At 41.2% G+C, this 14,247-nt stretch overlaps 1 protein-coding gene across 2 annotated transcripts; it reads left to right on the top strand.

The window, feature by feature from the left end:
- The first annotated feature begins 1,841 nt into the window (after positions 1 to 1,841).
- On the top strand, positions 1,842 to 13,215 carry cunh12orf56 (chromosome unknown C12orf56 homolog). Of its 2 annotated transcripts, none has more exons than XM_005742277.1 (14): positions 1,842 to 2,264; positions 5,759 to 5,954; positions 6,158 to 6,173; positions 7,357 to 7,540; positions 7,674 to 7,829; positions 8,494 to 8,564; positions 9,272 to 9,416; positions 9,508 to 9,602; positions 10,254 to 10,343; positions 11,305 to 11,392; positions 11,465 to 11,539; positions 12,370 to 12,447; positions 12,530 to 12,711; positions 12,835 to 13,215. In XM_005742277.1, exons 1-14 carry the CDS (start codon positions 2,013 to 2,015, stop codon positions 12,944 to 12,946), a joined length of 1,740 nt encoding a protein of 579 aa, XP_005742334.1. In that variant the 5' UTR covers positions 1,842 to 2,012; the 3' UTR covers positions 12,947 to 13,215. The 2 variants fall into 2 exon arrangements, with proteins under 2 accessions (XP_005742334.1, XP_005742333.1); XM_005742276.1 differs by having other exon boundaries at positions 7,354 to 7,540.
- The last annotated feature ends 1,032 nt before the right edge of the window (positions 13,216 to 14,247 follow it).

Below are 14,247 nucleotides of genomic sequence, written 5' to 3'. Positions count from 1 at the left end.
GATGTTGGTTTGGAGGCCAAGCTGAACATGTTCAGATATTCACTGGAAGCAAGTGGAGGACAGGGGGACAGCTTGGAGTCAGAGAGCCTGAGATGGTTTGCACATATGCAGACGAGGGAGAGAATACTGGAGGAAGGATGATGAAGATAGAACTGCTGGGCAGAAGAAGGATGCTGGGATAGGAGGAGATGGAGGCAGATCATCCGCTGTAACAACGCCAGAAGAAGAAGAAGACTGGAAGTAGTTTGAACGCGAGTGCAAATAACTAAACTGAACACATCAAGTACAAGTATCAGGATTACTGTAAGGTGACAGTAATTTGAATGTTGTGTATTAAGCAAGACTGAATTTAAATGACAAACACAAACTCATGAAACTCCAGCATCTCCTTTTGATTCAGTAAAATGACTAGATGTTACAATCCTTGATACTTTCAAAATGCCACAAAGGTCATAACCAACCAAATCCAGTGTGTGTGTGTGTGTTTGTCATGAGGCTATATTCTCCCTCTGTCTGCTGGCAAAGTGTTTACTTCTTCTGCAGAACAAAGACGGTAGTGTGCACTGTCAGCCCACCGCTGCTCTTTGCAGCTGCACACAGACACAGTGATGGTGAGGAAGATGGTGCTGATGGTGATAAAGGAGTACAGTACTGATCGGCTCACAAGGACCAGTAAACTAAAACTGCAAGCAGTGACAGCTGTAACCCAACAAGAGAAAGGGCATCATTTTTATGATTTAGTCTTTATAAACATTCACTTTTTTGTGGTGTTTTGGAGTCTATTCAGAGTTGAGGATGCTGAAAACACAAAATTTAGAATTTTTTTTAAGACAGAATCAAACAGCAGATTAAGATGAATTTGAATCTTTACCAAACCTCTTTGAGTGAGAAAGATTGACTCTGAAACAACACTGCAAGAACAACAACCTTCATGTTGTGTGTGTGTGTGTGTGTGTGTGTGTGTGTGTGTGTGTGTGTGTGTGTGTGTGTGTGTGTGTGTGTGTGTGTGTGTGTGGTCCTCCGTTAATATTTTCATCCCGTTACAAAACTTCCCTTCAAACCGCCTTTGCGCTTGAAACGGTCATCCCGAGGAAGATGAGGAGGACAAGGAGGATGAAGGAGACAATGCCACATTTTCAGCATTTTTCATGCTTCACACAGACGCAATCTGTCAGCAGCAGCACAAAGATTTATTCTTCACTGAACCGTGTTAGAGAGACAGGAAGAAACTGTGATAATCTGCAGTCTGCCGTCTCTTAGTGGTAAGAGTCAGAAAGTGCAACAACATCGAAATTAAAAGAAAAAATATTTTATTATCATTCAAAAGGTTTAACGCAGACTGTATGTTTTTTATAATGCTATTAAATTACAACAATCTAATTTATAGGCTAATATCCATCACAAGAAATTCATAAAACTGCAACCTGTAATCTATTTTAAGCAAATAAAATATGAGAAATTAACAAATATTCCCCCAAAATATTATGAATAAACAGAATCATTTAATTAATAACTAATGTTAAATATAAAATGAGGTTTAATTCCATATCAAACCATTATTTGTATAAAACATATAAAAAGAGGTACAGTGAGCAGGTTCGAGCCCCAGTAAGTTTCCATCCCTTCACTGGGAGCGACACGCTTCATGTGCATCATTATTTATTCACTCAGACGGCTCAGTAAAACATATATATATATACTTATTTATTTAATCATGACATATATTATTTAAGTACAGTAATTACTACATAATTATTGCGTTTGGCCAATCAGCAATGTTCCGCTCCTCTTCGCTGACCAATCAGAGAGCAGACGCACTGACGGCTCGAGTCATTGGCGCTTTACCTACAGCTCACTGTCCAGAACCGGGACAGAACCAGCGGCGTGTGTTCATCTTAACTCGACTTTTCAAACGTACCGGATGGAGCTGGACCTGTGAGCACCTGCCTCGCGACAAAGCGGCGGTTGAAATCTCAGAGGTGTTACCAGCAGCTCCACGGAGCGGTCCCGTCATGGCCCACAGTGGCTCCTGGTCGCTGCTGTGCCGGCGGAACGCGCGGCTGGACTCGTTCCTGCAGCGGAAGCTGGAGCGGAGGGTGTACGAACGGATCCGGGCTTACGAGCCGTGCGTGGTGCTGTCCGAGTCCATCAACAAGGTGTACATGCACGTGGTGCTCAGCGACGAGTGCGTGTACCTCACCGAGTACTCGCCACGCACTCTCACGGCAGCCGTTAGCTTCAGGCGCGTGCGTTACATCGAGCTGGTGAGTTTGAACAGAAAAAGTGATTTAAAAAAGTATTTATTTTTGTTTCTACTGCATTAATCCCGCCCTAATTAACCGACACAAAATCCAAAAGCTGATTTTATTAAACGAAAAAACAAACAAAAAATCTGAACATGACCTGTTATAACCTGATTTTAATAAAGTAAGATACGATATTTTGAAAAAAAAAATTAGTATTTTGCCGATAGATATTTGTTATTATTGGAGAAAATAAGTGTAAATACTGTGAAGACCTAAGACGTCGGGTTTTTTCAATAAATGCTAAAAAAAAATATGTATTTTTAATATTGATATAAAATCAACAGAAAAACCTTCTACCATATTTATTGGATTTTCTATTAAATTGGCGTTTAAGGTAAGTTATTTTTAAGGTAAATAAAAGTAAACTTTTAAAAGAAACAGTACAGAGTTAAAGCACTCATTTCCAGTATTTTTATCTTAAATGATGACGTGACTGTTTTAATGTCTGTCATGGATATTGTTGTGCAGACCAAATATCTATCAATGAATCGAGAAAATAGGCATACTGTGAAGTGTTCATGTCTCGTTTGTTCAGTAAAGGCTCGAAAACTTTAATAGTTAAATCCTAACATTGCATTTGGAAGCTGTGTTGTAATGAGTCTACAGGATGTGTTCTGAAGGGATTTGTGTCAAAACTGCAACGTGTATCACATCAGGTGAAAGAGGACAAGACAAGGCCTACATTTTGAAGTGGCTGTAGAAGAAAATATCTGTATTTCTTTTACAAATATTCACCAGATCTCCAATGGTTGATTCTGCTCATCCAAGTGATTTCTTCAGTCGACTGAAGAAGTCACTTGGATGAGTGACGAAACGTTTCTCCCACTGAAAACGCTACGTCCAGATGAACAGAATCAACCTTTGGAGATTAACTTACCTGGATGATTGAGAATGCATCAAGACGAAATAATCTCCAGACTGACATCACAGAGTGGATGTTGAGTCAAGGAAAATCTCAGTTATCTTTGAAACCTAAACTGTGAACAAACCAGAGAAGACAGCAAAACAAAGCCCAAAGGGTTGTGACCTGTTTGCACTTTGGTTGATATTCCTGCAGTGAAGTTCGGCTGAGAGCTAGGGCTGAAGAAGCATCACACACATTTAAATGGCTCTGGCCTTTCGTCTAGCTTTTTTCTGACCAGAGCCGTAAAGATGAGAATTTACAGTCAGACTTTAAATCTGAACTTGATATTGACGTTTAAGTCTTCACGCTTAGGTTTAAAACCAAGCTCCAGATTTTTAAAGAACATTTAGAGATAAATATGGATGAAGTTTGCAGTTTATAATTAGGACCCCATAGATTTCTATTATTTTTGACTTGTGACATCTTTAAAGCTGAACCCAATGAGGTAATTAGTGGATCTTTAGAGCTAGTTCTATTAGCAGAATATGTTAAAGCTCAATTTTTTCTGTCTAATTTGACAGTAAACTGAATAAGTTTAGGTTTTTGGAGACTTAACTGACATAACCTTGAGTGACAGCCAAACCACGACTAAAGCACGTTAGATTACATGCATGTCACATGGTGCGTTCACTGACTAACCGGCTTCTGCTGATTAATCCCTGTTAAACTCTTCAGATTACACACGAGTTAGTTCGATTTATAGGTTTCACTTCTCACCTTTACTGCTGATGGCGAGAACAAGAGCGTAACACCTGCTCTGGTTTGCATATTTCATGTCTGCTCATACTGAGCTGCACTGAGCCTCAGAGCACCTGAGTTGCAGGAAGCCTGGAAACCAATCACGGAGCAGGACTCAGGTATGATTAACAGCTGTCAGTAATGTTGGTATGTACTTATTGTTAGGGCTGTCCATGTGACCGTTTCAAGTACTTCATGTATATCAACCTGCCAAAGAGCAGTAGAAACAGCACAGACAAACCGTTAATGAGGAAGCTGTTATCCTCAGATTTTAATTTAACTTTAAAAGCTTAAAATAGTTCCAATGCCACATAATACAGAGCTGCAATACATGCAGCAAAAGTCACGCCGAGCCTCTAACTTCATCTCGTTATGTCAGAGGTTTAACTCGGCCCTAACAGAGTTAATCCCATCTGCATTAACTCTAAGATTACCACCTGATGACCTGTGCTGGCCTCTCCATGGCCTCAGCACCACCCTTTAGCCACTTTGTGGAGGATCTTCAGAACACTGGGAGCTCATGGAAACTTACTGGGACTCGAACCTGCTCACTGTAACAAACAGAAATCAGGTCTTTTGTAACGCGATCTTTGGCAAACGCAAAATTAAAGCCGCTCAGAAGATGAGACGTGCTTTATTCAAGTTCCCGTGACAAAGCAGTCGCCAACATATTCAATGCAACATTGAAAAAGCAGTTAAATAAATTAGAGTCACTCAACAAAATAAAATCTGACAAAATACAATCCAGAAGTTTTTGATTTCTTTGTATTTTATAGATGTTTCGGCTGTTTTTTAAAGTGCTCTTTAGCAATACTTCTCCAGGCTTTCAAAGTAACTATGATCCAAGCATAAAAAAGGATCTTAACTCAGATGAACCAGTGTTGTCTCCACACATAACAGAATATTAGCAAAGAACCAGTTTACTATTTTATGACAACAGCAGTGTGTCATAAAAAACACAATCATTCTTTCTGTCATTAAGTTGCCAAAGATGACACAGTTTCACAGGCACAAAATAATATTTTTACAACAACAACATTATTCACAAAGATCTGCTAGCTGAAAACTTAGATTTAAAATCTATCTTTACCAGATGATCAATATCCATGAAAAATATGAGAGGAGGACCTTCAGCTGATCAGCTGCTGATCACTGAAGCCTCATCAGAAAAGGTCTCAGTGGAAGAGCGGCTGTCAAGAAGCTGTTCTTAAGGAAGGGAAACAGAGAAAAGGTTGATTATTAAAATGACACAAGAACGACTGAAAATTGTTGAACCAGATCTGAGGGAGAGATGAGATGTTGTCAGGAGGGAAAAACACACAGTAGAGTGATATCAGTCATGGATCGGACCCCCCAGTGCCCGGACCTCAAGATTACTGAAGTAGTGTGGGATTATCCTACATCCTTTTATTACACACAGGATCAAAATCAGTCTACAGCAGATGATCAATATCCATGAAAGATGTGAGAATACCCACTATAAGTGCACAGTATATATGTTCAAAGGTTGTATATGGCACAAAATATAAACATTATCTTTATTTAATCTTGTTATTCTGTAAATATCCGATTTTATTTTAAGGGCTGAAACTCATGATAATGTATAGATTCATCTTTTTATTAATAGTTTGATTAATAGTTTCTACAAAACCAAAATCTGCTTTAAAAATAGTCAATCATTAGAATCGATGAGCTAATGTCAGTTTTCTGTCGACTCGTTTCTACACCGCTTGGTTTTGTCTTATTTCTGATTCTGCTCCCTCATATTGTCACATTTTATAATCTTTACAGCATTGTGTTTTTTTTACAGGTGAACGACATCCCAGATTTCCTCAGTGGGAAGCATCAGGAACGCTGCCAACACATACGGATCGTCTACGTCACCAAAAAACCTGCAGCGAAGCAACGCACTTGGTTAAAGAGAGCCAAGAAAGAGGGCCTTCCTCCTGCAGCCCCGTCCTCTCGCCGAAACAGCCACTGTCCTGAAATAACAAGCACATTACAAGGTAACTGAGACAGTTTATGTAATTTGATGATGCTACGCAATGATATCAGACTGAAGTTTATGCTTTTTGTAAGACGAGTCAGAGACATGTGGAATGGTCTCTTCAGAGATTTGATCCTTTGGAAAGACACCAGTGAGGTTTATGTGTCGTCTTGTTTCTTTATCTGTAACTCTAGCCATCCTGTGTTTCCATTTCCTCCACAGGATTTTCCACAGAGAGGTGAGTAAAACACAGACACACTTCAGAAGCATGTTTTATTTGAGGATACTCACACATAAAGGCTTTTAAGTCCTCCCTGCAAACACATTACGTAATGCCAGTGTTGAATTTGGTTATAATCATTTTAGAAGCTGCAGAGTGTGCAGGAGTGAGGCAGACAGTGAAAGTTTATGTGTGGGATACTTCAACACTGTAATGTGGTTGTCTGTTGTGAACTTGTTAACAGCTGAGCCACTTTACCTGAGTATGTAATGACCACCCCAGTGTCTCAGGTAGCTCATGACTTATTTACTTCAGAGACTAGTTTACCTGCTGCTCATTAACATGTTCACAGAGTGACTCCAGTGTTGCTCCTCAATATCACACCTGCAGTGCTTCATCCACACACCAGGCAGCAGGTAACATCCACCTGGTACTGCTGGTCCATCATTTATCCTTTTTCAGCAGAATGTGCCCACTGATGATTGAAATGTAGAGATGTGTTTTCCAAACACGTTTTTATAAATTCCCACAGCAAGAGGACCTGCTGGTTCGCTGCTGGACAGTTTGCATTTTTACTTGGTTGCATGCGGGGCTCCGATCCTCCTTGAGTTCTTCTGTGAATGAGGCAGGAGATGGAGGGAGGAAGGAACAGATTTACTGTCACTGAACTGTTGCCTGGTAACGACGAAGCGCTGTAAAACAGACGCAAACAGCATAAAATGTAAAAGCTGTCTCACGCTAATGTTCCCTGCTGCTCAGCTGTGCTCACCCCCAGTAGGTCATTAAACGTACACACTTTTCTTTCACTGCCACTCCCAAACCTTAGACTGCTTGTAAAGTTGAACCTAAGGATGAGCTGACAGCGTGAAGTCTCAGGAGCACGACTATCATGACTGTGTGAATCTACCTGAGAGCTCTTTCTGTTTTTAAGCTGCAACATTTGTGCAGAAAAACAATAAAGAAGTTCTGAAAAGCAAAGCATATTTTAGAGGCTTATTTGGCTCTAGTGTGACGTTAATTTACTACATGAACCTTGTGTTGTGTTCAGGTAGACTTCAAACTAGCAACCGAGACCATTAGCTGATCAGGAAAGTGTTTTTAATTGTTTTGTGCAGCTGGAATACGACATGAAACTCACACAGTTGATGATGCAGACACTTCACAGAAACCTGATGTCTGCGCTGTTTCTTCTCTCCAGCAGCCAATGGAGGAAGGAGGAGCTCCCCCCAGTGTTAAAGCACACCCGCTCAGCCTCGTGCCCGAACCCAGAGACTCTCGGCCTCACGAGAGTCCCGCAGCCTCCCCCCTTTTACTCCCCCTTAGTCTCACCTGCCTCATCGCCATTGCTCTCAGAGAAAAGCCTGAAGACCCTCGAGAGTGGTCAGGTATAAACGTGCGGCTGTTCCGATGAAGATCTACTCAAATTCAATTTGAAGTAACTTAGACAAGGGTCACACGTCTCTGTAAATTTGGTCGAGCTCTGTTTCCTGTCATGAACCCGCCGCTGTGCTGTTACAGTTACAAAGGAGGATCGGTTCGGTCCTGTCACGCCTGCTGAGACGAGGTTGTGTGGACAGCGAAGAGGAGTGGGAGGCGGAGCTCCACCTGTACGCCGTCTCAGAGAAGTCCAGACTTTACCTCCACCTGCAGAGCTTGTGGAACAGCTTCAGTATTGTGAGTGAAGACTGTCTATGAATAGTATTTATTGGCTGTTAGCTTTAGAAATGTTGTGGTCATTTATATGAAAGTGGAGCTTAAAGGTGCCCTGTGGATTTTTGGAGTAGATAAGTAAATGTCACAGTGTGCAGGTTATACAGAGCGTGTCCTGTGTAATGATATGGACTTTAAATGCAGTCACAGAAAACAGGGATTAACTTTTGTATGTAACAAAAGGCAAGCTGTTTGTTACATACACACAGACACAGAAAGGTAATGAGGGAAGTGGAGATAGCTGGGAGAACAAAACACAGCTGAGCTAAATCACAGAGGATGAGACAAAAGAAGCAAAACTGAAAGCAAACACAAGGAACAACTATCAAAATGAAGCAGGAAGTGAGGCACAACTGAAAGGGGGGCGAGAAAGATAAAAGGACAGAATGGGAGCACTAAAGGGAACTAATCACCCTAAAGTAATCTGTAACTACACTGAGAACTAGTTTAGTTATAACGATAAAGAACTAATACCAAGAACCAGAAGATCAGAAAGGCTCATAAACACAAAGAAAATACAAAATAAGAAAAAACAGGAAGTATAAAATGAAAAAGTATAAAACATGTGTCTGATGGTGTACTCGCTCAGATTTCTGAGGTGTGTGTGTGTGTGTGTGTGTGTGTTCAGAGGTCCACCCTTTTGTTAGATCCGCTCTACAGAAGGAGGAACTGCGTTTCATTGTCTGCTGCTGCCATCAGGTAATAAACTGTTCTGTGCAGACTGCAGACACACAACTTCCTGCTTGTCCAGTCAGAATAAAGGTCACAGGTCAGTTTGTTACTGTGGAAACAGAAATCATTCACTCATAGAATACACTGGACATAGCCACTGTGACGGCACCCACTGGTTTTGGACTCCACTCTACTGATTAGTGCTGCGGATACTTTCTGAGACTGAAGCCGAGGCGTCCTGGAGTAGCTGTAGATTACAGTATGGTAGCTCCCCACAAAGCTCCAGCTCAGTGACTGCAGTTAGCTGAGGTGAAGCCTATCAGACAGCTGGCAGCTACAGCCGCCTGCATCAGCCACGCATAATCATGCAGAAGTTCACATTCAGGAGAACTGCACCTCTTTTGCATCAGCTCCAGATGTTTCACTGCACATTTAATATTTGCAAACACGTACATTTGTTTAGTTTACATTTGAGTGGAGCTTAAATAATGAGACCATGAAATATTTTTAATGAACTGATATATTATTTTATCTTGGCTGTGCTGAGCTGTAGCACTCATATTCCAATATAAAGATTTATATAAAAACATTTCCAGAGATTTCGACCTGCTCTGAGAAACCTCATCTGAGCCCTGAAGGTTCATCACAGCGGACTGTGACGAGTTTAGGCTTATTTAAACTTGTTATTGCTAACAGGCTCAAACGTCGGTATTAATGTTGATGTTATATTTAAGCTGGGAGCGGACGGCTCACCTGTTTGGCCAGCTGAGCTCCGAGCTCCTGCAGGACGGGAGCAGCGTGGAGAGTATGTACCTGCTGCTGCAGGAGCTGAGGACCGCCGCGCACCGCAGCGTTACCCTGCGCCGGCTCTTCTGGAGGGTAAAGTTTCTAAAACCTGCTCGGCACTGTGTGTTTGACGTACAGAACGTGCCTGTGAGTTGCAGTGAATGACTCATTTTCTGTTTTCCAGTCCAGTGAGGTGTGTACTTTCCTGCTCTGCACTCTGGAGGGATGTCTTCACGGCCGCCAGAGCCTCGGTGGACTCTACACAGCAGATCAGCTCCTGTAAGCCCCTTAGCAGGTGTTCATAGCTCCACAGAGGCGAGATTTCAGATTCATTAAGGTGTTTCTTTGACTGTATTCAGCGTGGCGATTACAGAGATGATGTGCATTATTTCACAGCTGTTTCCAGAAAGTGGGTTTTGTGAAAACTTCAGATTTTTGAAGCCTGAGATGAGGGAAACTGAGTTTTCTTTAAACAAGCTAACTTAAACTTAGTTTGCATTAACAGCATAACACACTGTGAACCTAACCTGTTCACTGGCAGGTTTCCTCTCTCTGCCTTCTCCTGTCGAGCCTGAAGCAGTTTCACCTCCTCATTCATAAAGTAGATAATAAAGAACATGTAAAGAGCTGAAGTTTACATTATAGTCCCATTAATGTTCGCACTTATCGGTACTGAGAACAGGTCCTGTTATTGTTGCGTGCGGTTATACCAACAACAGCAGTATTCACAGGATTCAGTTTGTTCAGGAACAAATCCCGAGTGAGTGGATGAAGACCGCAATATTACCTAAAACACTGAAAGAATCTGCGACTGTGATAATATTTATAGTAACAATATAATAACTAACTGCAGGTCATATCTTCCTTGCTGTGTGTTGCTATGACGATGATGATGAGCATGTGACTGAAGCTCTGCTGTTTGTGTTTCAGACTGAGCTCTCTGATCGTTGACACGCTTGCCATCATGTTCAGAGAGACGGAGGTCGAAGCTGCCAGACTCAGCCTGCTCTCTGCCAAAAAGTAAACAGAACACGGTGTATGTTTGTTCCTTTCATTAAACAGTCCTCATTTCAGGTATGTTGAAATATCTGTTGGCAGCTCCTGTAAAGGCCTAAAAGGAGCTTAGATTGGAATAAAGAGATTTTCTATGTATCTACAAGTGAGGGATCCACATCTAAGGAAGTCAATACACTAACTGACACAGTGATGATACACAATGACACAGAGGACTACAGAACTACTCGAAGGGTTTAGGATCAAAATGAAATGAATACTGGACACATTAAGTTAAATGGGAAGAGAACACTGGCATATCACACGAGGCTGAAGTTCAGGGTTGAGTTCATAACATCCACTAAAGAAGTGGCGAGTAAACATCAGTTGTTTTTTTTAATCATATATCAGGAGTAAATCGTCCGAGTCATTGGAGGCAGTGCAGAAACCAAAGTACCTGAGGAAAAGTTAAAATGCCGAGATATGAGATTCCCCGTACTGCTGAAGTTTAGGATTTCTGCCTTTTTGAAGAGGATGTGGTTACAAAAGAAGACTGGTGTCTTTGTGAAATATTATAAAAGAAAAATTCTTGTAAAAACTGGTATAAATCTGAATCATACAGGCTTGAACGATAGATGGATAATGATGCCAGTGTGATGGAAAAAACTGAATTCAGTCTGAGCTCCAGAGGAGTCTTTACTTATTTTTTTTTCTGTATTAAAATGAGAGAAATGTACACAGATTCATGGCTTATAGACTGATGTGTCTCCAGTGTGTTTGTGAGGTTTATCTATTAACAATAGTAAATAAAAAGTGAGAAAATAATAAATGTGATTATTCTCAGGGAGATTTTCTATCATTTCTTTGGTTGCAGCTGGAGCTGCTTTCCTTTGTTGTAGTCTGGTGAAACCCAGAGAAGAGTTATAAAGCTCATTTCCAGATGTTAGCACACCTTCCCTTTTCTGCATTAACTGTTGTTTCCCTGCAGAGGTGCTCTGGCCTCCCGAATGCTGCTTGCCTTAATATGTGACCCTCAGCCACAAACTCACAGCGGAGGATTTCTGACGTACTCAGAGGTGAGCTGCTCTCTGCTCACATCAAGTGTCTTTCATGTGCCTTCGATGCATTAAACCTTGTGCCTCTTACAGCTTCAGGCCTTACTCCCTGAGTATCTGGACACCGCCGCCTCTCTGCTCTTTGAACTGCTGCTCGTAGGCCACGTGGTGAGTTTGATAAAGTGTACAACGGGGGCGCTTCTCATCTGTGAGTAAAATGTGTTTATGCAACACCTCAGGCTCTCCTGGGAATTACAAAAACTAAACAACTGTAACACTGATGAAGCACTAATGAATTAATACACGTCAGGTATTAAGCAGAATATTATTAATCTGCTGATGGTCAGTAATCAATAAATACACACAACACAGAACACTATTGCAGGTACAATGTATTTAAACAAAACCAAGGAAAAATAACAAGGAAAGAAAAGGAAAAACTTAAATAATTACTCCTGGTGCAGTGGTGCCCAGTTTAAGGTGCACAAAGACAACTAAACAGTCTTGTAGCTTAGATCAAGCAATACAGTTTCTCAAGTTCAATAATATTCCCCATAAATAACACACCACCAATTCCAAAACACTGGTCCACACTGATGAGAGAAATGTCCAAGCGCTATTGTCCATAAACGGGGGAAATGATGTGTTAAGAATCCTGCTCCCTGCCCTTTGTTGGCTCGCCATCCTTTTTAAACCAGAAAAGGGTCACCTGGCCTGCATTAAATAAACAGGGCCAATAAGAAATCACAAGAATAATATAAAAGTGTCAGCCAGTTTAGCTTAATACATTAAGTTATTCTTATTCTTGTGTACACAGTAGTTCATATAAAAAAAACCAGTATATTTAATCAATAAAGACTTATCTAAACAGTTCAACTACTATATACAGATTGCATAGCTTTAAAACATTTGTTATTTGCTATGATATGGTCCAAGAAAGCTCTGAATATCCACATAACAAGAAACAAACAGTTTTTGTTCAACTCTTTGTGTTTCAGACCAGCAGGTGTGTCTCTGCTGAAAACTTCCTGTCTGTCGGTTGGATCCTCAGAGTCCTGCAGCCTCATCCCCACCTGGTAAAGGTCTCATCAGATTTAACTGTGATTTCTGTCAGAATGATAAGAATTACTCAAACGCTGACCCTCTCCGTCCCCGCAGCTCTCCTTCATTGGTTACCAGGTCCAGCAGGTGGTGTTGGTTCTGACGGGCCTGCAAGTGTCGGTCCCCAGTCCCGTTCAGTCCGTCCTGCTGTTCCAGCGCCTCCACCTCCTGCTGGCCTGTCTGCAGTACAACAGCCAGCTGGCTCAGCACCTGCGCTCGCATTTCAGAGAGGAGTTCAGGTATGCTCAAGACAGCCACGACAGTCACTAAGTACATACGTGCTCACGTTAACTTCTTATTATAAAGAAGAAATGTGTAAATGCTCCAAAGTCTGACAGCTCAGATCTGTTTTGGTCCTGCAGATACTCTGTGATGCCGTCGGGCTCTGAAGTGAAGCTGCCACCTCACTATCCTATCAGCCGACCCACTCTGAGACTTGTGGAGCACATTCGAACTCTTATGCTGCTCAGGTGACTGAACACCAGCGTGCTCCTAGCCTTCACTTTACACAAAGGCATCCTCAGGGAAGCAGGATTTGGAGTCCTCGGGATGCTCGGCTTAAAGTTTCTGGATTATTATAAATCACAGACATCTTACTGTTAGACAGAGAGATGGAGATATATGCTTGGCCTGTAAAGACTGTTCAAATGATGTGCACTCCTAATAACCTGAAGCGGTTCTCTGACAGTCCATCAAGTGGTGCGGCTTCGTAGCTTAGCAAAGTCGGACTGAAACATTAGACAGATTTTCGAGCGCCGTGTACCACATAAAATTGTTTCGAGGTCAGTAAATACAACCAGAATTAATAAATAAGGCGCACAGGATTATAAGGGACACTGTCGATTTTCAGATTTTAAGTGCGGCGTATTTTCCAAAAAACACGGTAATAACGACGGCCCGCTAGCATGCTCTACCAAAAATAGTGCTTTGTTGTGCATCTGACGGACGAAAGCTAAACCAGTTCCACACCACTGAAGTTGCAGCATTTTTACAAACCAATTCTGGTTCATCCGTTTCATTCAACAATCTGCTTTCGCCCTCCTCATTTTCCGTTGCCGCCATGCTTTTCCCGCCATGTGCATATGAAAACAAAGGCACTGCGCATGCGCGTTTACCCATATTCTATCGCGATATTTCATTTTCTTATCGTTGCCCAACATTATACCGGTGTTACCATGAACGGTATGATATGCATAGGATCTTTTCCTTCCTTATGCATGACTGTAATAATTGCATCCAGCCATGATTTTGGCGTCTCTTGAGTTTAGTGTAGAGTTATATACTTTGCATAATATGGGGGGTTATTTATTGTTTTTAAATTTAGCATTGACTCTTTTATTTTATTTCAGCTTCTGTGATAGGTACTACTAATTTAGTTTATTCCATCATTGATATTTTAGCCAATTTAAGGGGTTTAAGGAACTCAAATTTTTTTGTTTCCGAGGTTTTTGTGCTTCCTCCTTTACAACTGTCTGTAATATTTTACATAAGTATTGAATATTTCTTTAGTTTGAGTTTCATTTCTTGATTTCTGATCTTAGGAACTGTGCTTTTCTGAGCTGAAAGGCCAATAACAGTTTTTATTAATATCTGAGACCCTCTTCTGCCTTGTATGGTAGTAGCTCATCTAATTGTTGTCTAGCTTCTTTTAGCTTTTTAAATGTATATTGTTGATGTTCTCTCTCTAGTCTTTTTACTTTGTCTTTAAATTGTCATTTGATCTTATATTCATTTTCATAACAACTGGGCTATGGTCAGAAACAATGATTGATTCA

The sequence above is a fragment of the Pundamilia nyererei genome, unplaced genomic scaffold, assembly GCF_000239375.1.
Source record: "Pundamilia nyererei isolate P.nyererei 1_Seehausen unplaced genomic scaffold, PunNye1.0 scaffold00119, whole genome shotgun sequence".
Taxonomy (NCBI): domain Eukaryota; kingdom Metazoa; phylum Chordata; class Actinopteri; order Cichliformes; family Cichlidae; genus Pundamilia; species Pundamilia nyererei.
Note: the sequence above shows the minus strand (reverse complement) of the source record. Positions and strands in the feature narration are given on the sequence as shown.

Coding starts and splice junctions, on each gene's coding strand:
- cunh12orf56 (XM_005742276.1), top strand. CDS start 2,013: ATGGCCCACAGTGGCTCCTGGTCGCTGCTGTGCCGGCGGAACGCGCGG. Junction 10,344..11,304: donor AGCCTGCTCTCTGCCAAAAA/GTAAACAGAACA, acceptor GTTTCCCTGCAG/AGGTGCTCTGGCCTCCCGAA. Junction 12,712..12,834: donor CATTTCAGAGAGGAGTTCAG/GTATGCTCAAGA, acceptor TTGGTCCTGCAG/ATACTCTGTGATGCCGTCGG.